This window comes from Erithacus rubecula (genome assembly GCF_903797595.1).
Source record: "Erithacus rubecula genome assembly, chromosome: 3".
Classification (NCBI taxonomy): Eukaryota; Metazoa; Chordata; class Aves; order Passeriformes; family Muscicapidae; genus Erithacus; species Erithacus rubecula.
The window spans coordinates 97,614,297-97,640,157 of NC_136689.1; the positions used below are offsets into that span (position 1 = coordinate 97,614,297).

Sequence of the window (25,861 nt, forward strand, 5' to 3'; positions counted from 1 at the left end):
AGTGCTGTAACACGTCTGGGGGAATGGCACACCCCAGCTTCCCCCGAAGCCAAGGCTTGCTTTATTTTGGTGGTATAAGGAAGTTCAAGTGCAGGACTTTAATTTTTCAAGCTGTCCTATTAAGCCCTAGGGAGCAGTGATACATGGGCATTAAAGCACATGCTTTCATCAGAAGCTTTTTGTAACCCCTCAGACTACTAAGCTGCCCTCAGGACCAAATCCATTTGTTCTCCCAATGACCAGCAACATCACTCTATGGGTCAAAATGCATAAATAAATCACAGAGGCCTTATACCAAGTCAGATTCCCTAAAAAACATCTAGAAAGGAAGAAGACTATTTTCAAGCTCTCATGGCTAGAATACTTCATAGCAATGTTACAGCTGCAGCAAATTCCTTTCTAGGAGGAAAGATTTCAAGCAAAAATCAAAGGGAGGATTTGATTTATAATGGAAAAAAATTATAACTAACAGGCCAAGTTTTGCTTACACTGAATAGTACTTAGCACCTATATAGGAAAATTCCCACTGACTGTAGTCAGAGCAGATCTGAAACTTTAAGCTTTAAGCTCCAGAATAACAGTGCTAACAATTAAGTGTCAGACTGGGACATGTCCTTCTAACGAGAAAGAGGGAAGAAGTGATATGTAGGGAGCCCCAGCTTCCTCCTGGGGAATAATAGCACAAAGACTTTGACCCTCAAAGGGAAACCTGACTGGGCAGGTCCATTGAACACCTCTGGAAAAGGGTGAGCACTTGTGACAGTGCTCAAGTGGGTGCTGGAGCTTGTGGCTCCAGGAGACAAGCTTGGGGAAAGCCACCAGGGACCAGTTGAGTGCTCCACGGCTGTTTGGCTTAAGCCAGAAGAGGTAGGAAAGGGGTGAAGTCAGCATTTTGCTGCAGGCAGGGAGGCAGGTGACTGCCAGCCCTCTGCTGTCAGCCGCGCCACAGGGGCAGCTGCATCCTCCTCCCTCCCAGGCAAGGGAGGCGAGAGGGGCTGCAGTCCCAGATCACAGTCCCGCCCTGGGTGACCAATGCCCAAAGTGTTTGAGCAGGATCCAGCCCAGCCTCACTGCCCAAAGCCGTATCTGCTCTCCAGCACGCCCCGCAATGCCAGCGTCACCCGCGCTCCCAGAGCAGAGCTGCCATCCCAGCAGACAAACCTGAGCGCCTGCGTTTGCCATCGCCACTGCTCCACAAAAGACAAGGGCAGGCAGAAAACATGTGTTTCATATTTGAAAATCCGCGTGATTTATATTAGAGGAGCAGGACTGGACTGCATGCAAACTCTAGGTTGTTAAAATTTATTAACCGATTACTATCAGATGCTCGACTTCTTCAGCTGCCCCATATGAGGAGTTTAGTTTCTCACAATATTCTGCCTTGATTTCACTGCTCTATCTCCTTCCAGGGGCTGAAGAGGGGTGAAATGAAGTGAGCAAATGAAAAGGACAGTTAGTCCCATGAGTTCACATTTTATATCCAGAGAAACCACTAGAGCATTATTTCCCAGTTTCTGTGGGTCATTCTTTTTCCATTATTTGCAGCTTTACCTGAATTACATAGATTAAACTGAATGGTACATCTCTCACCTCTAGAGAGAAAGTCTGGAGGAGATTGTGTCCCTAGCTGCCCTGTCCTTATTCTGGCTGGATTGCTTCTCAACCATTATTCCCAGTTTAAAGCACCTAAAACATTATAAATGCATGTCTCAGAAGACAAAACTAAATGAACTAGGATAAAAAGTAAAGGCAGAAGCAAGATTATTGCTGATAAACATCCTTCCTGTTCCATGGGATAGGAGGTACAAGTTAGTTCTCCTGTGCTGCACAGCTTTGGGCTACAAGGTCACAGAAATTTCTGACCTTGGGGCAGCAATGTGTGTGTGTGTTTTTTAACTCCTGTTAACACTGAAGACACAACATCATCACTAGCATTGGCTGAACAGTTTTTCAAATGTTCTCTATTAAAATTAACGGCATTCTTGGTTAGTAAGTCACTCATGAAATGAACCTGGCTTCCATTTAGTGTGGTGATCAGAGACCAATAACATTTTGAAATCATGGGCGAATTGCCAGCTCTTCTCTCCAATTATGTTATCTCTCCAATACTATCTGCATTTTGAGTGACAAGTTCCCTGGGATTAGGTTAGTGTTACTACTCCTGGAATGAAAGAGGAAAATATTTTAAACTGGGGAACAATCAGTCCAGTCCAAACTTTAGGATGGAGAATCATTCATATTAAGACATGAAACTCTTAGAATTTGGTTTTTTTTATCAAACAAATACCCAGTAGGTCACAGGCAGCTGGAAAACACCAGAGATTGTTTTCTAAAGTAGACAACTAGTGTGCTTTTTTTTTTTTCTTTTTTTTCCTTTTTTTTTTTTTTTTTTTTTTTTTTTTTTTTTTTTTTTTTTTTGAGGAGGGGGCCAAAGGAAGGAGGCAGGGAGGGGAGGAAGCCATCAAATTTCAGGCTCCAGGTCTTATGAGTATTTTAATGTCAGCACTTAACTAAGGACTGACTGCAGTAGGCAGTATATCAGACTTATGCTAAAGATTTAAATACATAATGTTCAGAGGTTTTTTCCATATTTCTGAATGCCAGTACTTCAGGTGTGTTTATACCTTTCCAACTCTTCATTCAGCCCTGGTTTTGCTAAAGGCAGAATACAATGCTGTTGACCTGAGCTTACTCACTCACTATAACTGGAGAGTTACAGTAATGTTACTGTCAGGCAAATTTATTCCTACCTGGCATTACTGCTCAGGAACTGTCTAATTAACAGTCTGCTAAATCAACAGAATGAAACATGGCAATTTCTAAGTAACATACAGAAGGAGAGTAAGCTGGCACAGGATCACTGGGTCTAACAGGGCATGACCACAAAATGTGACAAATTCTCATGACAGAAGAGAAAAGCTGAACCAAGGCATGTAGTTGAACCAGAAGTGATGATGGAAGGCTAAACAGTACAGCAATTAGTCCAAACAGCATCAAATTTCTATTTTAAATCCATACTGTAGTAGTGCCTAGAGACAATGATTTTTCATATTATTGCACTGTGAGGTTTCTGCATACTATTATGCTGTGGATCCTTTAGCTCTGGAAACTGCTGCATTTCAGTAATAACTCAAACAGCCCCAAGAAGCTCAAAGACAATTTGCCTGGAAATTAATGACCTTGACAAATGGTAGATGTTGTTTCAACCTCCAACTCATCCATGGTCTCAATCTCCCTGTCCACTTGTCTCTTCCACACAGTGCCTTGGCAAGCACAATCAGCATTTAGAAACCCTGACAGAAGAAGAAAGTGAGTATCATTCCCCCAGGAGAGGGAGTCTGTGGCTGGTAAACACATACAGGAATCTCAGTCCAGCCCTTGCCTGCCATGGAGGCCTGTCTGGGAGAAAGGCTGGAAAGCCAAAACCTTGCAATCCTTCACTGCAGGAATTTTGGCCAGTGGGTACAGTTGGCTGCCTCAAGGCAGTGCACCTTGCACAGCTGAGGATCTGCTATACTCTGTCTGTAGGCAAATACATTAACAGGAGAGAGAGAGAGAGAGAGAATAAAGGAGAGAGAGAGAGAGAGTGTACTGCTTAGCACACCCTTGGAGAACACTAGACTCCAACTCATCTCCCCCACTGAGGTTTAGGGACATACAACTAAAATTCCAGATCTGAAACTACAGCTCAGAATTTGCTTCTAGCTCTGTGACTGCAATATTGGCTATTTAAACATCCATAATTACTTTTCTAAAAATCTGCATCACTGAAGGAATAAAAAATTAATGCATTTCCTTACCTTAATCACTTCTTGTCCTTTCCTGAAAGTGATTTTTTTTTAAGGCATATGCACTCATGGACATGGATAGATCTGTGCACAGACTACCACAGTGTTTCACCCTCTCTTGCTGGTTACAAACATTTCACCCTTTGATTAACTCCAGTGCAAATGGCATGTGCAGCTTCCAGGCTCTCCATGGAACCTCTCCTTCCTACCATTGAGACATTTATATTAAAGAGCTCAACCAGCAGAAAATAAGATTATAATCAAGAATTGTCCTAGACTTCTGCTTCAAACATTTTGATTACAGAGTTTGCCAAAAGTCCACAGGCTGCCAGTCATCCATCCCAAATAAGCCCAGAACACTCTGAAAGCCATGAAGCAAGACTCACATGGTTGATGCATAATGTGGCATCCCTTAAACAAAGTGAACCATAGGGACAAATATAATATAGAGATTGACGAGGTGAACAAAAATAGACCACAGCTGTGTAGGAGTAACTTAAATCTTCATCTGAAGAGAAAATCACTGCCAGAAACTTACCATTCAGATGGAAATCAGGAATATCAATGTCTTTTAAAATTAGTTCAAAATGAAGTTTAGGAAAATCAGGAAGAGAGCCAAAGACAAATAACTACATAGAAATAATTTAGAAGACTGACAAAGACCATAGCATTCCTATTTTAAGCAATTAATTCACATTTAATCCAGCTGTCTCAAATGCTATGATTCTGTATCATATGGCATGTGCTATATTAGTGAACCACACCACAGTTAACTTAAAGAAGTATGAATTCCACACTCAAAATAAAGAGTTTAGTGACAAATGACAGCCCCTAAAAATCTGCTTCAGTGTGGAAAAATAGTTTGTACGTTTGAAAATCAAGCCTTCATTTTATCTGGCACAACTCTCAACATGGGCATGGCCTAAATCTAATGGTTTTGTGTCATATTCACCCATTATTTATATTTGGTCAAATATAAAATGAAACAGTGACAAAATGCCAGATTTTCTGTCACTAACACAGCGCATCCTGGATTCCTGACAAAGACAAATGAGCTTTTCCATCTGCTTCAGATCCATGATAGCACATTAACTCTGCTGAGAAATTACTGTTTCTCTTCAATGGACACAAACCAAGTTTGGCACTTTTAAATTAAAAAGCAATGATTTTAATAAGATGCTGAGAATCCATCAAAAATGGTCAGAAGGGTGAAAATTTACTGGAATATCCACCAAAAGCAAAGGTTTGGTTTCTCCTCAGCCCAAACTTAAAAAAAAAAAAAAAAATACACAGCAAAGCTTTCAAGGAACACTTTTGCTCCAGCAGCAAAGACAAAATGCACACAACTGAAAAGGCAACAACGCAGCAAACAGGATTCCCTTTATTACACTCTCTGTTTAGTTGCACTCTGTGCATCTGGAAACTCCTCTGAATAAGTGCATTAGAACAGAGTAGTATAAATTTTACATTAATTCAAGGGACATAATAAAAAATGCTTTACCCTGGTGCTTCGCATCAGAATTATGCTCAAACTATCTTCAAATGTCTGACAAAAATGCTGACTTGTGTGATTTACACAAGCTATCAGATGTGTGATTCATGCTGTTTTGATATTTGTCAAACAATGTGTTGTATCTCCAGCTGTTCCTTCATTCTTCTTCAATGATCAGGAAATCTTAAGAGGGCACAAGTGCTCAGCACTGGGCTGGAATCCTCCTTGGTTTCTTCTCTCTAAATTCACTCATTTCTGTCACACATTGTCTCCTAGTCTCTTTCTATACTTCAGTTGTAGTGAATCAATTAACATCTCCCATATTCTGGTTCATAAAGATCAAAGTCCTAGTAGTGGCAGTATCTATATTTAAAAGTGGCCATTTTTTTTAATGATAGCAATACAATACTACACATAGTCATCAGTGGAATTATCCACAATACAAACTCAGAAAGAGAAAACCCAACTGGCACTATTGCTGAAATACCTTGAAAAAATTACTCTGAATTCCTCCCTCCTACATTTCTAACAACTATTTCAAAGTCCAGTGATCACAGATGTGTTTTCCCATACCTGTTTCCTGCAAAATAGATACATAGAAATTTATCCTGGAAACAGAAACCTCCCCGAGAGTGTTAAAGCAATTAATGTACAGCCCAAATTACAGTCAATTTCAAGTCATCACATTACTGCACTTCAGTCTTGTGAAGAAACCATGCTTCTGAAATAGGGTTCCTGATTTAGATATCCATGATCTTCTAAAACAAAAATTATCATGTTACAAATACCAGTAGGGATAAACACAAAGCATGTGTTCAGGCTGCTACTTGTACTTACTACCTTGGTTGCCTGTCATTAATACCAAGTAATTAATAATTAATTGCTTGGTAATGAGGTATTCACACCTGTTCCAAGGTGTGAACTCTTCCAATCATGGCATCTCCGGGGAAAAAAAAGGTAGCAAAACCATACAAATGTGAAGCCATTTGACAGCCTATCCATGAAGAGATCACAAGTAGTTCTGTGTTAGCACATCCAGACCCAAAAAGTGACTAGTGTATGCAGTCATGTGCATGCTCTCTTAATTTCTCCCTGTCCCCATCTCAGTCACAAGAAATCTTCTGCTCCCTAACGGCTGCAGAAGACAAATACAGAAAAACAACTCTTTGAACCTCGGACTACATAATAACATGCATGAAGTACAATGGGGAAAAAATCCTTATATTAGAGAATATTAAGATCTAAAGGAGGAAAAAAAAACTTTAACAGAAAACAAGGGTGTTTTCTTTCACTTTCCAATGTTTCTCAGCAGCACGGCCTTTCACCAAACTCATGTCTTGCATCAGGATTAGACTGAAGTATTTCAAAGTGGTGAGAAATAACTCTTTGATGGTGTTTCAAAGAAAATTACTTCCCAGGAATTCCCACGAGGTGCAGAATCTGATAAGTTTGGGAAGATAAACATTAAGGCAGCAGCAGAAGTTATCAGATCATGTCTTACTTCAAGGAGAATTTTAAAATATACCACTCTTTCTGCAGCTCTGCTACTAAAGCTTTACAGTATTTTGCTCAGTCGGTGTTGCTACACAGCTGCCTTACTCCCCCCAAGTGCACCCAGTAACCACTTACTCCTTACACACCCAACCTGTGCTCTGGGCTCCAGTGCAGCTCAGAGGATCCTCATTCTTCCTCCAGTTATTCAGACTGGAAAAATCATACATTGACACAAAAGAGGAGCCAAAAAATTACTGGATGGTGGCCAATTAAATAAAATCGTTGGCACCCATAAAACACATGGGGCACTTCATGAATTCTCTGCTCTATTATTACCAACACAATTACTCTAAGACATTTGTTGAGCAGTGCAGCACAGCAAGCATTGGCTTGAAAGCTGTCAGCTACACACACAAAGAAGTCCCTGTCTGCAGCTATAATGTTTTACCTTTCATTCCTGAATTCCAGCCGGTTAGTGACAGGCAAAGGATGTAATGTGTCTGTGTTCAGCCTGCCTCACACAGCACACAGCAGCAGAGCCTCTCCCCAGAATGGAGAGAGCAGTCATGCCAGTCCTCATCCTTCCCTCCCTGCCTCTGTGGATGAATCAGGAAGCGGCAAATTGTTTGTAAGCAAACTCCTTTCAGCAAATTACAGCAGCTCTCTGTTCCATCCATCAACATACCATTGCCAGATGACCAGCTTCCTCACTCCTTCCATTTTAATTTTCCTGCCCCCTATACTTGTTGATGTCTGTGCAGGAGCATTTCATAAAATTTTGTTGCTGCACTAAGACTGCCAGTTGTAGCAGAATCAGCCAGCCCTGGAACTGAAAATTTCTTTTAACAGGTTATAGTGCACACTGGCTACTGTTTTATTTGCCCACCCACCCACTATCCATAACCTGGCTCTTAATCACCCGATTTCCCAGGCCCATATTCAGAGAAGTGAAAACACAACAACCTAAGCTGTCTTTTTAAGCTGACTGCTACGACTTCAGGCAGGTGTTTCAAGGCACGAGAAGCAGCACAAGGGCAGGTCCCCGTGTGGATATTTCTAACCAAACCAACACTCCAGCTGAGCGCATTTAAAAGCAGAAGCCGTTCTGGACACAGAGCAGAGGAAAGCCCGTGCCAGCTCTGCAGCACCATCTAGCGCTAACAGGGAACAACAGTCCTGGGATAACAGATCACGCCGCGTTACGCAGAGCCCAGAAACAACGCAAAATAAAGGCACGTAAATACAAATCGAAAACAAGCAAGACAACTGCTGGCAATCCCTTTTCACAGAGCACATGCTGGGGCCCGCTTCTGTCACTGTGGGACTGGAAGGTTTCTGTGGCGCAGTCCAAACTGGTCACACACCAGTGAAGATGCTGGCAGCGCGCACTGCCGAGTCCGGCCACGCTCTTACCACTATTCCCACAGGACTCAGCCGATGAATCACAGCAGCCACATGTTCTCAACATGTACGTGCAGCCCCGCAGCTGCCTCTCGGCTCCCGTTCCAGGCTGACACTCTGGAAATCACTGCCGAAGGGCAACAGCAGCAGCTCTGAAACAAACACCGCCAGCCTTGCGGACTGTGGTCAGAGACAGCAGTCTGCACATCCTCCCCAACAGGTCCCGAGGCAGAGAGCAGCCCAGCTCCTGGGCATGCTGGCCTCCACAGACCATTAACTCACAGATTCATCTCCCTGTTCAGGCTCAAACCGCAGATCCCAAGTGGTTCCCTTCTGCTCTCTAAAGTTACATCTACTTCCTCCAATTTTATTACTGCTACTAGTCATAGAGGTTGGGGGTCACTTTTTTTTTTCCATTTCCTGCATCCAAAAAAGTTCACTACTTATTATAAATCTAGATTGCATGGATTTTTTTTTTTTTTTCCGAGAGCAGCTTAGTTCTTATAATTTTATACAGCTGCATATTTGCAGAATCTAAGGAACAATTCCTGCTACACTGGTAGAATTTCAGTGTCAGATTCTTCAACCTTCAAATATTTCAGCAAGTTTCAGTTTAAAATAGTAGAAAAGGTGATTTTTCAACAATTATGTAACTACAAAGAGTTACAGAATTCACATCCTTAAGTTGTATGAAGACTAGTTGTTTTTAAAACTACGCATTGATTTCAACTTGAATATTGACAATCTTGTATTCTCATACAAAAAACACTTTGAAAATCTATCCCAGTGACAAATTAAATATAATCAACATTCATTTTCAAATGGTGGCTCTCAGAGGGACCTGAACAACAACAGAGAAAGCTACCACATATGCACTAATTTCAAATTTTATTTTTCATGTTGGTGAAACACACAGCCTCTTCTCAAGAGGCAGCATCTGTAGAGCTGTAACAAACACAATTTGTACTCTATTACACCACAAATTTGGGAAAAGAACAAGTAAAGCACAGGTTTCACACTGCACTTGATCATTTGAGTATTAACTTATAGGTAATTTAGAAATTTTCTGATTTTACATATACATTGCATTGGCCATTGCTCAGCCCCCATGCACAATTTACTTTATTTTTTTATTACAGTCAACACTGGTTTTGGAAACTCTCTTGCTGTAAATGTTATATTTTCCATTTTAGATCATTTAAATGGTATTTACATAAGTGTGCAAATTGCTCTGAAAGATAGAAACAAACACTAACACATAATATACAGACAGTTTTCTCTATAGTTAAACATTTACTAAAAGGCAGTTAACATTACTAACACACTTTCACTGTCTAAAATAGGAGAATAAGTTATATAAAATAAACCATCTTATTTTCAGATGCTTCCACTTCTGCAGATTTGGTCTTTGCAGCAACATTGCAATTAAAGATTAAGATTCTAATCCTAAGAATCAGAAATGTCAATTCAAGGGCAGCTTAACATGTGTACTACAAGCCACTTTTGTCTCCTAATATCCACACTTGGCACAGAACAAAACTTGGGGGACCGGGGAAAGAAAGTTCTGCTTTTTTCCTTTTTTCTTTTTTTTTTTTCCATATGGAATGTATGTTTTAAAAATGTAACCAATAATTTTAATTTTTCTTTTAAGGGCCTTAGTGTTACAAGCACAGTTTAAATAAATCTGAAAATTCTTCCACAGAAGCACACCAAGTTCCCAGTTTTCTTGTGCACCTCATCATTTCAGATACATACAACTGTTCACTCACACAAAAAGCAGACTCCATGGGATCACACAACGAAACTGATTTCAGAACTAGGAGCAGGAAATGCTTGAAGAAAACTCCTTAGTGTTCCCTGAGTTTCTACATGTGCATTTTTTCTACCTGTGATAGAGACTCACCATAATAAATGTTATGTTCAACTTGATTCAAATCCAGAGGGCAGAAGTTCACCTTCAGTTAAACTGAAGTGAGTTCCTCCAATTCTAGAAGAGTTCTAGAATTCAAGGAAAGTCTTCAAAACCATCTTTCATGTATACCTGCAAGCATTCTCAGAGAAAAGCAACTCACTTCTAAAATTTCATAGAGTCAAAACTTTTATATACATCATTGATAACAAAGGGAAATTACCCTTCAGATAGTGAAGAGCTACAGGTGCATTTTAAACAGCTTTAAAACTCATGGTTATTATTACACAAGACAAAGACACAAAACTGGCTTTTGAACACCCATTAAATTGAATAATGTGACTTTCTAATGAGACAGCAAATTATACTGCAGTTTGGTGCTCCCATGTCAATGTTATTGACTGCTATTCATCCCAAGGGAAGTGAGCATTAGCCCTCTAAAATTTGAGCCTTCATCACAATAATGCCTTTTTGTCAGACATATGCTTGATATTTTTTATGACATCCAATTCCTTAATATGGCAGAAACTATCCCGGCACTTTAGATTGTGCTTTTGGTCTGTTGTTTACAGAGCTTTGGGCATCACATACAAATCCCTGCTGGATTCTAAGTGATGTCACCCTACTTCAGACCTTGCTTAGGTCCTGCTGAAGAAACAGGCCACAAGTACAACTTCTAGACTTGACAATTTTTAAGCACAAAATAGTGAAACAAATTTAGAGCACTAAAGAACCTTGCGAAACACATGATGTCTTGAAACCAAACAGAAATACCATGCATTAAAATTTGGTTAACTTGGATTCTAAGCTAGTTTGAAATACGCCATTTATAGGAGATACCTGTTCCATGCTTTGAAAATATGAAAGAATCAAATGTCTTCATAGACTAGCATACTGATTAGCAAACAAACATCTAGGACGCTCATGAACTCAAACCTATCACTGAAACATCCCACCTAAGTTTCTGTTAAACATTTGTCTTCAGAAGTTTTTATTTAGTGCACATTACCTGCTAACTTCAGTTTCTATTTTGGTTATGGCACACTTCAAAAACACTGCTAAGAATGGTTGTTCACTCCTTCCTTTTCTAAGGTGCACATTACAAACACTGTGGACACATGTATTTCCAAGTAGTTCAGTAGGTCAATAAATTTCTTATGAGGAAAGGCAGATGTGTATTTTTAAGCTTACAAGATAACTTTACCCTAGTTGACTTAGTGTTCTTCACACTCATGTGGATACTGTAAAAAACAAGATATTACAATAACATTCCCCAGTGGAGGAAAAACAAACTGAATGCTCCCTCTAGTGCTTACACAAGTAAAAATCCTGCCTGGCAGAGTCTGCTTTAAATGGTCTTAAACAGGAGATGAATAGCCAGATAAATGATCATACATTTAATTCTAAAAACAACTGCAAACATCTTACAGGGACCAAAAGTTTCAGCTGTTGAAATCCAGCATTTAAAATTTTGTACCACTCTCCCTCCAGTGCTTCTGAGGCTTTGGTTTCTTTTAAACTGTGCTTTTAGTAAAACTCTTCTCAATTTTTTCCCATCAGCTGAAGGCAGGGCCCTAAGGAAGCCCCTGCCAGATAAGAGATGAAGTCCAAAGATGTTTCAAGATGATAGGTACAATCATGTTTTTCCTCCTGCATTGCACCCAGAAGCTGCCAAGTTAATATAAGGATTCCCACATCACAATTGCAATGAAGCTCTGGTAAATCTGGTACCTTTGGATATGCTCAGCATCACAGGTTAGTCAGATATTGATCACAAACTAGTCTGTAGCTAGCACAGTCCACCAGAATATTCATCCTCTTCCTCATCAGCATGAGAACCCACTGCAGCTGGTCCTCTGGCTTTGTCTTGGGCAGCATTTGGCGACTTCTTCTTGATTCCACCTCCTGGGACCACCAAGGTAAGACCAAGCTTGGCATACTGACAATAACAAGGCAAGTTTAATTTCTGTACTATCATAGAACTGACTGAAGCTCACAATAAGAAAGCAGGCAACATTCAGTAGAGAAACAGAGTGATGATGCTCAGGATGTATTTTTCTAGCTTGGAATAAACATATCATTGGTTCATTTTTTTCTCTCTCATATACTCTGAGAATGGGATATGAGATCTGTATTGGCACTGCTTCATATTGAATAAATCAGCCACATAGTTCCTCTGGTTCAAGCTTTATGTATAAAGTAAGTATTTCCAGTATGTAGCTAGTATTAGATCACGTAAACAGCCTTACAAGTGTTGTTCAGCAAGACTAGTAACTTAATTTTGACTATTCAACAAAGTAAAATTAGCCAATACTGCTAAAAGGTTTGGCAGGGATAGATGTTTCCATTACTTCCCACCTTTCCTATCTTATACTTCCTGCAATTTACAAATTCAATTAAATAAAAAATGCTGGAGAAAGAGACACAACTACTTGCTCCAAATTCAAAATCTATCCTGAATGAGTACCCTGCTAAGAATAAGCAGTGGAAAAAACATTCAATGATGCCATCCTGTAGGCATCATGGTCTGTTCATGTTTATGCACATTCATCTGCTACATGGTATTTCTGAGAAAAAGCAGAAGCAGCAAACTGCTCTTGCCCTTGAGGAAGAAAGCAGAAGAGAACTGAATTTTGGTCAACTCATTAAACAAATTCAGCAAATCCTTAACAAGCTGTTCTTTCACCTAATCCTTCGCACCATCTGAAAGACAGGCAGCACCAGCACTGGCAGGCAAAGTAAAAGAATGCAGGAAGCTCACAGCCACAGGGCAGCAGGGCAGGAAGTCACAATAAATACACAGACTGTGCTCTTCTTATTTTGCTTTACCAGGAAAAAAAGCCCACCCTCTTAATCTGAAAAAAAACCCCAATCACAGGATCTGCCTACTTACATCATTATCCATGTATTTGAAGAGTGGAGAATTACAGACTTCAGAAACTTGATCCTGATCTTGCTGATCATACCCTTCTAGAAGTTGCTCCAGTGCTGCACAGTCTTCACTTCCATTAAATCCTGGTATACTGAAGGAAATTAAGAGTTGATTTCTTCAGGTGTATGAATCATATCCATAAAAATTAAACTTTAGTTATATTAGTTTTCACACTGGAAGTAAGACCACAACCATAGTCTAGATGAAATAAGACTATTAGATTTTTAATATTTTTTTCCTGATTAGTCAATAAACTCTTTCTCCACTTTACATGCGGAACAATTCTGTCATGAGTTTCTATATAAAACTGCAGATTTGGAAAACATAAGCAAGATGTTTAGAGACTCACCTCAAAAGATTATTTCTAAAGAAAAGTAGTACAATTCAATTTATGCATATGTTCATTTCACTAAAACCACAGTTTAAGTAAAAACACATTGTTTTGAGATTGTGCGACTTAAGTTCCAATGAAAGTTGAAATGAAGAATTGCCAGGGTTAAACACTAATCTATATTTTGACACCAAAATTTGCTCCTGTAACATGGCAAGAACTATTAACTTCCATCTCATCTTCTCCCCTGTCACATGTAACTAGTTCTTTATGACTTTGCATTTTAGGTTTGTTAAGAAGAATCACGGTAGCCATTAGAGTTAAATCTGTTATGTGTGAAAAAGATTCCTGATAGCCATACATCAGGGAACATTATTATAGTACTGTAAGTCAACAGAAGTGCAGGTTAAAAATGTATGAAAGAACAATGTCAGGCAAGATAGATCTACACTAGTGAAACATTCAGTTTAAAATTATAGGGCATGAAGTAGGCTTACCTGTAGCTTTCCCTCACACATCTTTCTGCAGCAACATAATCATTTCTATGAAGATGAACTAAGACTTGAGCAATAGTTTTCTAAACAAAAAACAAAATTTCAAAAAGTAAGCCTTACAATGCTTTAGAAATGAAAAATATGAGAAAAATAGTAGACCTGAATATGAGAAAGATCATTACACTCCACAATCATCCTAAGATACTGATACAAATGAGTTAGAACAATCCAGTGAAAAAGTAGAGAGCCATCTCCTCAGCTGATACGAAATAGATTATCTCCTATAATATTTTAATTGATTGTTGTCCCAAGTAACAGTTTTTATAGTATGGCTTTTTTATAGCATTTTTTATGTGTTGCTTGGTTTTGACAGTTCCTATAGATAGCAGCATCTTATTTTAAAAATTATAAAAGCACAGCTAAAGTTTGGGGAAACACCACTATGACAAGCTCTCATCATTTCCAAGAAACTTCTCATTTAATCAAGAGGTACCTATCATCTCTCAGATGTCAATAACAATAAAAATTGAAAAAAATTGAAACGTACTATCAGAAGCTGTCTTTTAGAAATTACCTTATAGCAAGTAGGGTAGTTTTCAATTTCCTTATAAATACTTTTTTCCTTTTGAAGAGACAGTGCAGCCTCATCTAATCTAAAAACCAAAAAAACCAGGAGTATCAGTGCCAGGAATACAACACAATGAACCCAAGGCTAATTACAAAATGATTAACTAATACGGTGGCAAGTTTACTGGAATAAACAGCAACACAACTAAAAACCAACAGTAGCTATAAAAACAGAGTAGGTAAATATACAGTCAGCAATTCCTTTTGTGTATGTGCTAAGAACATCTCTGGTATTTTTTCAGAGAAATCTTGGTTTTTGTAACACTGTACAACACAAATGCTTTGTTACACACACTAATACTTTTCCATATGTCCTAAGGTTACTGTAAGCTATCAGTAAGTCTGATATCCATGAACTAGCAATATAGTTAAAGGACCTAAATGTTTTAGTGAAGCACGTCTAAGATGAAGGTCAAGTTTGGTGCAAGCAATTTAAATTAAACTTGTCTCACTGAGACTCCAAGATTCACCCTACTTAAAGTATAGAAGTCTGCTGCAAATTTCTTTCCTCAGGTTAGTCCTAATTCTTCTGTTTTGCATCCCACAGCCACAAGGAACTTTCAAGTACTTTCTACATATGAATGTTGGAAAACAAAACCAAACAAAAAATCCTGGAGTATTTTAAGAATTAACGAGAAATGTTTTTTCACAGAGCAAAAGTGGTTCAGCTCACATTCTCCCATCCCTCAACACAAAATGGGTGGCCCCTGGATGAACATGGCACATCCCACAGAAACTGGAATTTAGTTTGAAGCAAGTTTCAAATAAGAATAGTACATAAACAAAACAACAAGACAAAAACCTCAATCAAAATCACAATTTAAGATTCAATGACATCAAAAGAAAAATGGATAAAGCTATACCTGCGTCCTCTGACCAGAAGTCTTGATGCTTTCCCTAGCATTTCTAATGCCTGCCGTAAACGTTCTTCATTCTAGAGAACAAAAAAAAGTATTTGGACATTCTTATTTCATTTGCACAGAATTAAGACCACTAGACCTTAATCTAAGTGTGTCTGCAACTTAGAATAACTGTTAGTTATTAGATCAGCAGTTCACATGCTCAAGGGAAACATGAAGTGTATTGGTGCTACCCAGTTCCACAGCCAGCTCCTGTATGGACCTGCTCAGCAGAGGAATGTCAATGCAAATTTGCTAATCTGGAAACACACGACAACTGACAAAAGAGAAGTACATCTAAGCCACTTGCAAGAAGGCAAATCACTGGCTCATGGAATGGGTGGAGCACCAAGCAAAACTTTTTTCTTCTGTGCCTTCAAGGGATTTCTAATTATTTTGAGTTCCAGCAGCAGACATGCTCTCTTACCCTCTGTGCTGCCCAACAAGAGGTAGAACACCTGAACTACAAATTCAGATTCTGTAAAGTCCTAAACTGAGAAAAAGGCAAAGCAAACTGACTCCTAACTTTTGTCATCTTCTCTACACAGCATGAGAATCCTTCAGCTCCATTACTCAGCCACTCATGTAAAATGAAGGAAATGTAATTTAGAACCTAATCCATAGCTGTAAGAAAAAAAAAAACCAGCAAACCAAAAACACCCACAAAAATCCTCCACTTACTTCAAACACCGATGCTGCTTGCTGATAGAGCTGCACAGCCTTCTCTGGACTCACATTTTCTATTAACCTGCAAAAAACATCAATACTTTCTCTTCAGATGAAAGAAAAATATGTTTTACCTGAAAGCATCAAAAAGACATGAAAGAAAACCACAGACATACCCTTGCCCTGCACAGATTCTAGCCAGCAATAAGTCAGACTCACTTTCCAGCCCGCTCCAGTGCAATGGCTGCAGTGTCTGGTGTCCCATTCTCCAGGTACATCATACTGGCTTTCTCGATCAGCTGAACTGCTTCAGGCAGCCTCTGCATCTCCTACAAGGCAATAGTCACAGCAACACTGCTGTCAGGAAAGAAGCCTATGTGCAAGGACACAAATCAAAGCACATTACAATAATTTATTTTAAGGTTCTAATTTTTATTTACAAACTTGCAGGGCTAGTGAAAGTTGACCACCAACTCCATAAAATTCACTTTTAAGTACTAAACTTTTGTGTAAGTCATGAACCTGTAGTAGTTTAGAGTAAAAGTAGCACCACTCTTCTGCTACCCTCTGACATGAAGAACTCTTCTTTCCTTCTACAAAAGGAAAATTATTTTCCCCCGCAAATACAAATGTTCCTTTCCTAACATACTGAAGGGAGAGGTGGGGACTATGAGTCAACTAAAATATTCCACTTTAATATGCAATTTGCTTACATATAATTGCAAAATGGTCCAGTGCATGATATTCGTCACTATCAAATAGAACATAAAAATAAAAACTAGTAAATGAGAATACCTTTAGCATCATGCCAGCTTGTTCATAAGCTCTACAGAGAAAAAGAATGTACAATTTGGTGAGAGATGGTGTATTACAACAAGCTGCAGTTATGAAGCAAAAGTTAACATGATGACTATCTAACATCTTCACTGTTAATATTTAATGCTTTGAGGATATTTCAAGTGTTTTATTTAATGACACAGCACACGTGTAACTTTATCTTCCACAAAATTCAACCCGACTCCCCAGTAAGAATTTCTTCTAACCTGATCCCCAGGCAGTATTTCGATTATTGTCATCTCTGAAATACTCTTTAATTTAAAATTTCTTAATTAGCTCAACAGTGTAGAATTTCAAAGTTATGAGAAATTAATCTAAGAAAAAATATTTGCTATTGAAATGTGCTGAAAAATGCCAAAATCATAATTCCTTCAGGTGCCATTACAGGTTTTCACTTTGCTAGCTCACACTTTAATTGAACTCATTTTGAAGAAGCAAAATTACTTGAATCAGAACACTTACTACTCTGAGATCAAAATGACAGTTCATACTTGTACTGTATGTTAAAAAATCTGTTTCAGATTACTTAGAACCTCTGTACTTACTTGGCAGCATGAAAGAGACTGGACATAAAATTGTTGAAGTCAAGGACAAAAGCCACAAAAATATAATGCAGGAAAAATTCTATTGTACAAAATCTTACAAAACTACTAATTTCAAATCAAGGAACGCCAAAAAGGCAAATTGAACCTACTACAACTGCAGACAAGCTGTCAAAAGTAAATTATTCTAAGGACACAATAAATGCAATATACCAATGTATAGGTACATATAAATGTATAGGCACATATACACATAAAGTTTGTAAAAAGCACATTTACTTAAAATATGTTCCTGCTTATTATATAGTGCTACAATACTGTAATAAAGTCAGAGCTTCATTTAGTTTATACCATGTATGAGTAGGTTATTAAAAACCAATTAAATTTCTGAAGCAGTCCCTAGGTGTCTCAGGCACCTGTCAGCTGTTATTTGGGACAATCTTAACTCTCTCACCAACAGTTCTTTAGTTTTCACACTCAGAGCACACAGGAACAGACTTTTAAAAAGTTAATTCTGCTACACTGACAAGATATGCAAATATATAAATAAGCTGCTACCAACCCCCATTGCTCTAATCTAAGTAGAACTTAGTCAGCTTCTTGGAAAGAAAGAATCTCAATCAGTGAAAAGATACGCTTTATTGTTTTCATGTGCCTCAGCTTCCCGTAAACAGGCTTCCCTTGCCTGGTCAAACTGCTTGGCATTCTTAAAGGCAACAGCTGCAAGAAAACAAATAAGGATTTTATTTATAACTTGACATTGTCTTCTTTTTTACCACTGCTGCTCGAGAGTTCAGCTACCTAAAGATGCAAATAGGCTCTTTAAATGCATGGTTACAGTTTACCCAGGTCTTCCCAAAAATCCCAGACAGTTCTCCTTGCTTCATTAGTTATTTAGTTACCATTAAAGACATTTATTATCAACACGCCATCTATACCACCACAGTATCATACATAGCTCTCAATATATTTAGCTCTCAATATATTTGAGAGTTACTCATGCTGTATTTTTATTACAGAAATAGAGGAATGTATGTTAATATAATTTTAATCACTAGGAGCTACACAAAGACAGAAATGTGCCACCAACAAAGGATACCCATAACGTTGTCAGCACACACGGTACAAAAATGTATTTCTATCTCATTAAACTAATAAAATATGAAGTAAGATTTAAAATAAATGTCACTTCATAAATGCTCCAGTTGTTCTTTCAAGTTCATATTTTTGTATTCAGTCTTAGGTGAATAATTAGGAATGCCTAGAGTAACAAGCCAAAAGACCATGAAAAATTGCTACTATGAGAAAGAAGAAAATGCTTAAGAACAAAAAGTAATCAACTAGTAAGGATTTTATATTCAGTGTGTCACCTGGCAGTGGAAAAAGGGAGGAATGAGTCCTTACTGTGCCTGAAAAAAAAAACCCAATCAACCTGGCAGCATCTCACCCTACTGAGACAGTGTTTGACAGGACTTATTTCATAAGATGATGATAAAGCAAAATTTTAAAACCAGCTTGAACGTCTGTTGTTTTGCAGATAAAGTCACAGGGTTTGGGGGTGGATAAGTGAAGGAAGGAAAGAAAGCTTTATTTTTGTCACATATAGCAATATAAAAAATAGAAGTTGTAAGCTTGAAAAAAAAAAATCGTTTTCGAAACTGTCTAGATCTCCAAGTGCAACCTGAAATTTATTTTACAATGCTACCAAGAGGATTTTTTGTAGTTTCATCTTACATTTAGTCTTCACAACAGTTTTACTTACACAGCAAGATAATAAAAATATGTAACACATTATCAGGGACAAAGCTTGATGAATACTTGGAAATATATATGGCCATATTTACAGTCACACATACCTGCCTTCCCATATTCAGTGGCTGCACTGTCATAATCTGGTTTCCACTTTAAGAATCCAGTTTTCAGGCTAGAACACAAGAAATGATTAGTAAAGATTTCATATTTTACCATCAAGGCACTTCAGATACATTTCAAACTTTAGAAAACACCTGGAAATGAGCAATTGCCTATGTGCCAATACTATGGTGGCATCACTACCACAGTAAAAATAAATGTTAAGAATTGTACTGTTAAGAAATGCATAAAGCACTGCAATTATATCCCTTAGTTACAACTCTCACCCTACCATGCTTCTACAGTCTTCCCAAGTCCATCTTCTCAGCAGTAAGAAGTCAGCAGAAGAAAAATACTCCCTCCTAAAACAACATATCTCCAGATTTCTTATAACATGACACCTGACAATATTTTTTTTCACAAATTAGTTACCAGCATTCCTCTAGAGGATGTTTGCTTTTACTTCTGAGAATTAACAAAGACTCTCCAATGCATACACAAATAAAAGAATTTAATTACTGACACAAAGACTTATATGTCATTTATATGTCTACAATAGATCATGACACTAAAAGGTGCTATGAGTAGGCACAGATACATAGGGGAAAATGAACACTGGAAAATTAGATGAGTCATTAGGCAATTTGGAATCCAATACGCTGAGTTCCCCATTTCTAAAAGAAATTAAAATATTACCATGACTTTATAGTCTATTTGCATATTTGTTGTAGGCCAACACATTATAGGGAATACATTCTTGACTTGGCAAAACAGTTGTATATAGATCCTAAGGTGGTCTTGTCTTGCTTGGGTGTCGACCACAGATGACTCTAAAACAAGCCTTTATATTCTGGTATTTTTATCACAGTCAGAGTCTCAAATGCACAAACTGAAATACATAATGCACTCAATCTACACAAAATTTGAGGGATCAGTGCCTTTTATTTCAAGAGCTCTCCAGATAAGCTTAAAATTAATTCTGCTGGGGGGCACTTTCAGTCAAGTAACTTGAGTAAGATATGCTGGGTTTTTTCAATTTCAAAGTTGTTCTTTTATGCCAATTTATACATTTGATCCATGATTTCCAGAGGGCCTGTCACTATTCATACTAAAAATATGGTATCCTTGGACTATTCAGCTTTATTACATCTATACCATACTCTCTGCAATTCAGACTTACAAGCAAAATGGCTACATTCAGTGTTAAAATACACCGTAGCAGACTATCATAGATGTTAAGCTCTCCAAGATAAACCTAAGTACAGATCATTGAAGCCATCTGAGAAGCACCAATCACACATTTCTCACGGGCAGGAAATAAACACACACCACCTCAGTGAAGTCAAGCCCTTTTATGAAACACAGTATCCATAACTCTTCTCCCATTTGCCTACAATCTTAAGATGTTCCAGGGGAGGTTTACGATGGACATTTGGAAGACATTCTTCATAGAAAGGGTTATTAGATATTGGAATGGGAGGTGATAGAGTCACTATTCCCAGAGGCATTAAGGAAAGATGGATGTGGCACTCAGTGCCCTGGTCTAGCTGACAGAGTGGTGCTGGGTCACAGGTTGGATTCGATCATCTCAGAAACCTTTTCCAGACTAACTGATTGGGTGACTTGTCTTCCTCCCACCAACTTTAGCAGAATGGCAGAAGTGACGCCTCTCGCCTTGCCATCGGAGCAATAGGGGCCACAAGGCCCTAAAGGAAACTGCCCAGGCTCCAGGCCTGTGGGCCGCACCGCCCCCACTGCTGATTCTTGGGCCGCTTCACGGTCCCTGTCAGGGCAGCAGGCCCTCGACAGCACCCGGCCCCGCAGGGAGCGTCCCCTCAGGCACAGGCAGGCCGAGCAGCCCTGCCCCGATCCCTCCCCGCGGCCCCGCCACCTCCCTCCCCTCTCCCCAAGTGCCGCCGCCTGGCTCACGGCGTCTCCTCAGCCCCCTGCCAGGCCAGGAGGGGACAGGCCCCTCCATGGGGCTGGAGCGCCGGGCGGCCCGGACAGCGCGGGTGCCGAGCTGGCAGCTCCCCTCAGCCCGCACCCTCCGCCCCGCCGGCCCCGCTCACTATTTCTCCGCTTTCGCGATGTGCTCCAGCGCCTCGTTAATCTTCTGAGCCGCCATCTCGCCAGCGCGGCGGGCCGGGCTCGGCCGCGCTCCGCCGCCTCCCTGCGCTGCGGCTACGGAACGGCGCAGGGATCACCGGCACCGGGGCAGCGGGAGGAGCGGCCCGGCCCCGCCTGCTCCCCGCGCCTGCGCCGCGGCCGGCGGCCCGGAGTGCCCGGGTGCTGCGGGCCGGGCCGGGCCCTGAGTGCCCCGAGAGCTGCGGGACGGCCCGGGTTGTGCATTGCCCCGAGTGCCCCGAGCCCTGCAGGGCCGCGCCCTGTCGTGTGCTAGGCCGACAGAAGGTTTTCAAACAAGAGAATCACACAGAATCCAAAAATCGTTAGTCTTGGAAGGGACTTCTGGAGAGCATCTGCTCCACCCCTCCTGCCAAGCAGGGTCACCTGCAGTAGGTGACAGGAATGTGTCCAGATTGGTTGTGAATGTCTCCAGACAGGGAAGTTCCACTCCCTGGGCAGCCTGCTCAGTGCTCTGCCACCTTCACTGAGAAGTTCTTCCCCATGTTGAAGTGAAACTTCCTGCATTTTATTTTGTGGGTGCTGTTCCTCGTCCTGTCACTAAGCGCCACTGAAAAGAGCCTGGCACATTCTCTTGACACCCTCCTTTGAGATGTTTATATGTGTTGATGAGATCCCCTCTCAGTTTTCAGACTAAACAGCCCCAGTTCCCACAGTCTCTCCTCATAAGACAGATGTTTGGTCTTTGTGACCTCTGCTGGACCTGCTCCTTGTCTTCCTTGTACTGGGGAGCCCAGAACTGGACACAGCCCAAAACAGGAATGAGCAACACCTGCATTTCCAGGGTTTTGAAAAGGAGGCCAGTTTTTAGATCAGTGCCCAGCTCAGAGGCCAAAGTCTGGGCAGCACTGCATGCCCAGCCTTCAGGAAGCCTCCAGAGGCAGTTCTGCCGAGGCATGATCTTCTGACTCGGTATTGGTGAGAGCAAGAGTGTGTCTTCAGCCAGGCTGGCACAGAGATCTGATGCAGAAGGTGTGAGTGGTGGCTGAGCGCACCAGAATTGCTAACACAGGCCACACAATCATTCAAGATACAAATTACATACTCAGTAATTGAGTCAAAAGTGAGTCAAATGTCTCTCTTATTGCTCATATATCCAGCTTCCTTGATGCCTTAGTTTTGTTAATGTGAAACATCCCTGAGAAACAGAGGATTGAGCCTAGGAAGGTATTTCTCCAAACTTGGACATCATTATTTTATTCCAATCGAAATAAGTGAAGCATTTTTCAAAACAGGAGAGAGAAAGCAAAGCAAGAACCTGGTTAAATTTGTAGAACTTCCCAGAGCCTAGAAGTCATTGAAATGATCCTTATGGTTCCCTTCCAACTCAATATTCTGTGATTCTCTGAAAGTTCATACCGTTTACAGGAATCAGCTTTACAAGTTTCTGCATCAAAGTGGGAAAAGAAGCAATATTTACATGATTTGTTTTACGCTAGGTAGTCATAAAACTCACAAGTCTGAATTGCTTTCCCTTCCTTTTCATTTTCCCACATTCCCTTGATGACATGGACACTTAATATTCTGACTTTGGTTCTTGCATTGCACTTGAGAGGTTATCATCCGTTGCAGGTGGTGGAAAATCCCTGCTAAATCTTAAATAGTGTTATTCTGTGTCCTAGATCAAAGTAGGGAAAAAGGTTGTAGAGAGTTTTTCTGCTTTCAAAGGTGGATGAGTTGTCACGGGAGTACTGAAAAAAATAGCTAGTCTTGCATAATACATGCACAAAAAAGGTTTTTGGCAAGCTCTCAGTGGTAGCAGGTATAAAGCAGAGGAAGCTATGATCAGAAAGATTCCTGTGTCATCACGTCTGTCTTTTCTTTCCCTCATAATGTCAGCCAGGATAGATCTGGCCATATAACTGTGAGCTTGCTGCAGTGCCTTTCAAATAAACTTGTGTTAGCTGGGAAAATTAAATCCTAGACAGCAGCATTAAATGACAGAATAATCTCAGACTGTTGCTCTGAAGCACCAAACTAATGACTTATAATTTGTGTGTTTGTTTTTGCTGGGGCTTCTGGCCTGCTCTGTTCCCTGGGTTGTAAATATCTGTTCACTTTCTAGTGAAACTGCACATGTGCACTGTCTGGTTACACTTTATACTGGAATGACCAGACGAAAGATTTCCAAGACTAGTATTAAATGAAATTGGATATTCTTGGGTAGCTTTTATTTTGTAGGCATGGAACGTCTGGAGATTTTACATCTGGGAAGGATCATATCACAGCATCTGGTGCTTGGCTGTGAATTAGAATTTGGTGCTGAAAAATGACCAGGTACAATGTAAAAAAAAAAAAAAAATTACAAGGGTAATAGTTGAAGTGACAAAGATGTGAACTCTGTAAATAGCTGTATTAGTAAAAGTCATTGATCATTAGCTGGTCCTAATCTGCCCATCACTGCACGTTGCAGAGAATTTCTTCCTTCTATCTAAGCATTTCTTCATGTGCACCATTGCAATCAAAGGAATCAAGCTACGAGGAACAAGCTAAGCATAACCTTTGCAATTAGTCTTAAATGTGCTAAAAAGCACCTGTGTGAGACTTCATGGGGATAACCTCTGGCTAAAGGCTGCAGGCAAGCAGCTGGAGACAGCACCTTCCACCATTATGGCTGGGTCCCCCCACAGCTCTGCCATCAGGACAGCCTGGGTGTCCTTCAGAGAGCTGTTGTTAGTTATGTGAAACTATCACTACAACCATAGCTAAAATTTGTTTATTAATTAACTCTACCTTTTCTATAAATATGTTGTGTTATTTCAGGAAGTCAGGACGGAGTGCAGCAAACTGCACTTTAAATCAGCTGCCGAATCCTATCTGCTACTCCAGTGGATCTGGAAGGTGAATTTAAGTTTTTCTGGATCTGCATTCCTCACCTCTGTCTGGTGCCCTTTTGTGGCAGCAGAACATGGAAAGTTCTGCCTTGTAATTTATGAGTGTCTGAAATTGGAGTTCGTAACTACAATACAGCTCCACCACCATGCTGAGGAAAGTATCTGGGAGGAAGGGAGAGGGATCTGCGTATTTCTTCTCCCAGACAGACTGGGCCATTACTAATGGTCTCATGTACAATTGGGTCAGACAAATTTTGAGCCCATAATGTACACAAAAAATGTGCTCTGTGATCACTCCAACTCAGAGCCAGCTCCTCAGTGCTCTGGTATCTTTCCTTTTCCTATCTTCAGCATTAAATCCGCATAACTCATTTGTCTTTCAGTCACTGCTGTCTTTATGGGTATGGCAGAAAGTGAACAAAGGTCAGGAAAATTAATAAAGATTGGTTTTCTGTAGATTTGTGTCTCCCTACTGATTGTCTTTAATTAAATAGCAGAGGACTGCAGTGTGAGCACTTTTATTAGATGTCAGAGAATAAAGAGAGAGGCATTAAAAATATCCCAGCTGGGGGAAGGTGGTAATGTCTTCTTGGTTTTCGTGATTCAATGGACATGAAAGAGAAGGAGGATGTTCTGGTAGGATGAGCTAATATGAATCATTCATAATTCCTTCCACACTATTTGTTGAGCATGTATAATTTACATTCTCCTATTGAAGGTTAATTAGGGTGGCCTGTCCACAAATGTGAGGCACGTTGATTTTGTCAGTAAGTAGTAAGATGAGTCCCTACTTACTATTCCTCTGGTCTCCCTTGCTTCCAAAAAGAATCCATTTCCCTCAGTCACAACAATCTTCAAGCTGTAATTTATTTAAAGTCAAATTAATATTATACAACAGTTAATGTATGACTCACAAATAAATGTACAGTATTTACAGATGTGAAAAAAGCTCTTCTGGAGGAGAGTTGAGTCACCTATTCCTGTTGGGTTTTTGACAGCCCAAGGTTGGATAATCATCACCACACCACTTCCCACATGCTCTGATGGGAATCTGACCAACTCTGTATTTTTGGCATTTATCACCTCCTAGACTTGCTCCTTGATACTTCCTCATCTTCTCAGCCACTATATCAGCAAGTGATGATAATTTGCCTTCATACCTGATGGTTTTATGCTCCACCGGTGCCTCACCCACCTTTAAAAAATGCTTGTAGATCTTGTTTTGGTGGTCTCAGAGCAGCAGTTACTAATTTTCTGTTTTCCACTGGTGGCAATTCCACAGCCCTGACAACCTGTTCCAATTAAAAATAGCTTCATTCTGCTAGTTATTAGGTCTTGGAAAGATTACCTATGGAGCAAAAATCTCCCATTCTGAGACTGAGATCTCACTGCAAAACCACTTCTGGAGTCACTTTGACTCTTTCTGGGTGCCAGTTTGTTACTGGGCTAGACTCACAGTTTGTTGGCTAGGCTCTTCCTAGCTGGCTCTGTTCCTTCTGGCATTTTACCAAGTAGTCACACCTGCACAAAGGAGGGGCAGGACTATATAGTGCAGGCATGAATTGCTTAAGTCAATTGAAGTACCACATCATAAATGTGTAATCATAGCTTTACTTTAGCTT

The 25,861-nt window shown here is 40.0% G+C and overlaps 1 protein-coding gene across 1 annotated transcript; it reads right to left on the bottom strand.

Annotated features, from left to right (window-relative positions):
• Positions 1 to 9,044: 9,044 nt before the first annotated feature.
• On the bottom strand, positions 9,045 to 21,503 carry NAPG (NSF attachment protein gamma). The gene is made up of 12 exons (XM_079302941.1): positions 21,333 to 21,503; positions 19,269 to 19,336; positions 18,048 to 18,132; positions 17,416 to 17,433; positions 16,829 to 16,859; positions 16,253 to 16,362; positions 16,049 to 16,115; positions 15,332 to 15,402; positions 14,416 to 14,494; positions 13,845 to 13,924; positions 12,978 to 13,107; positions 9,045 to 12,023 (listed from the first exon to the last, which is right to left on the bottom strand). The coding sequence occupies exons 1-12, from the start codon at positions 21,386 to 21,388 to the stop codon at positions 11,874 to 11,876; spliced, it is 945 nt and encodes a 314-aa protein (XP_079159067.1). The 5' UTR covers positions 21,389 to 21,503; the 3' UTR covers positions 9,045 to 11,873.
• Between the last annotated feature and the right edge of the window lie 4,358 nt (positions 21,504 to 25,861).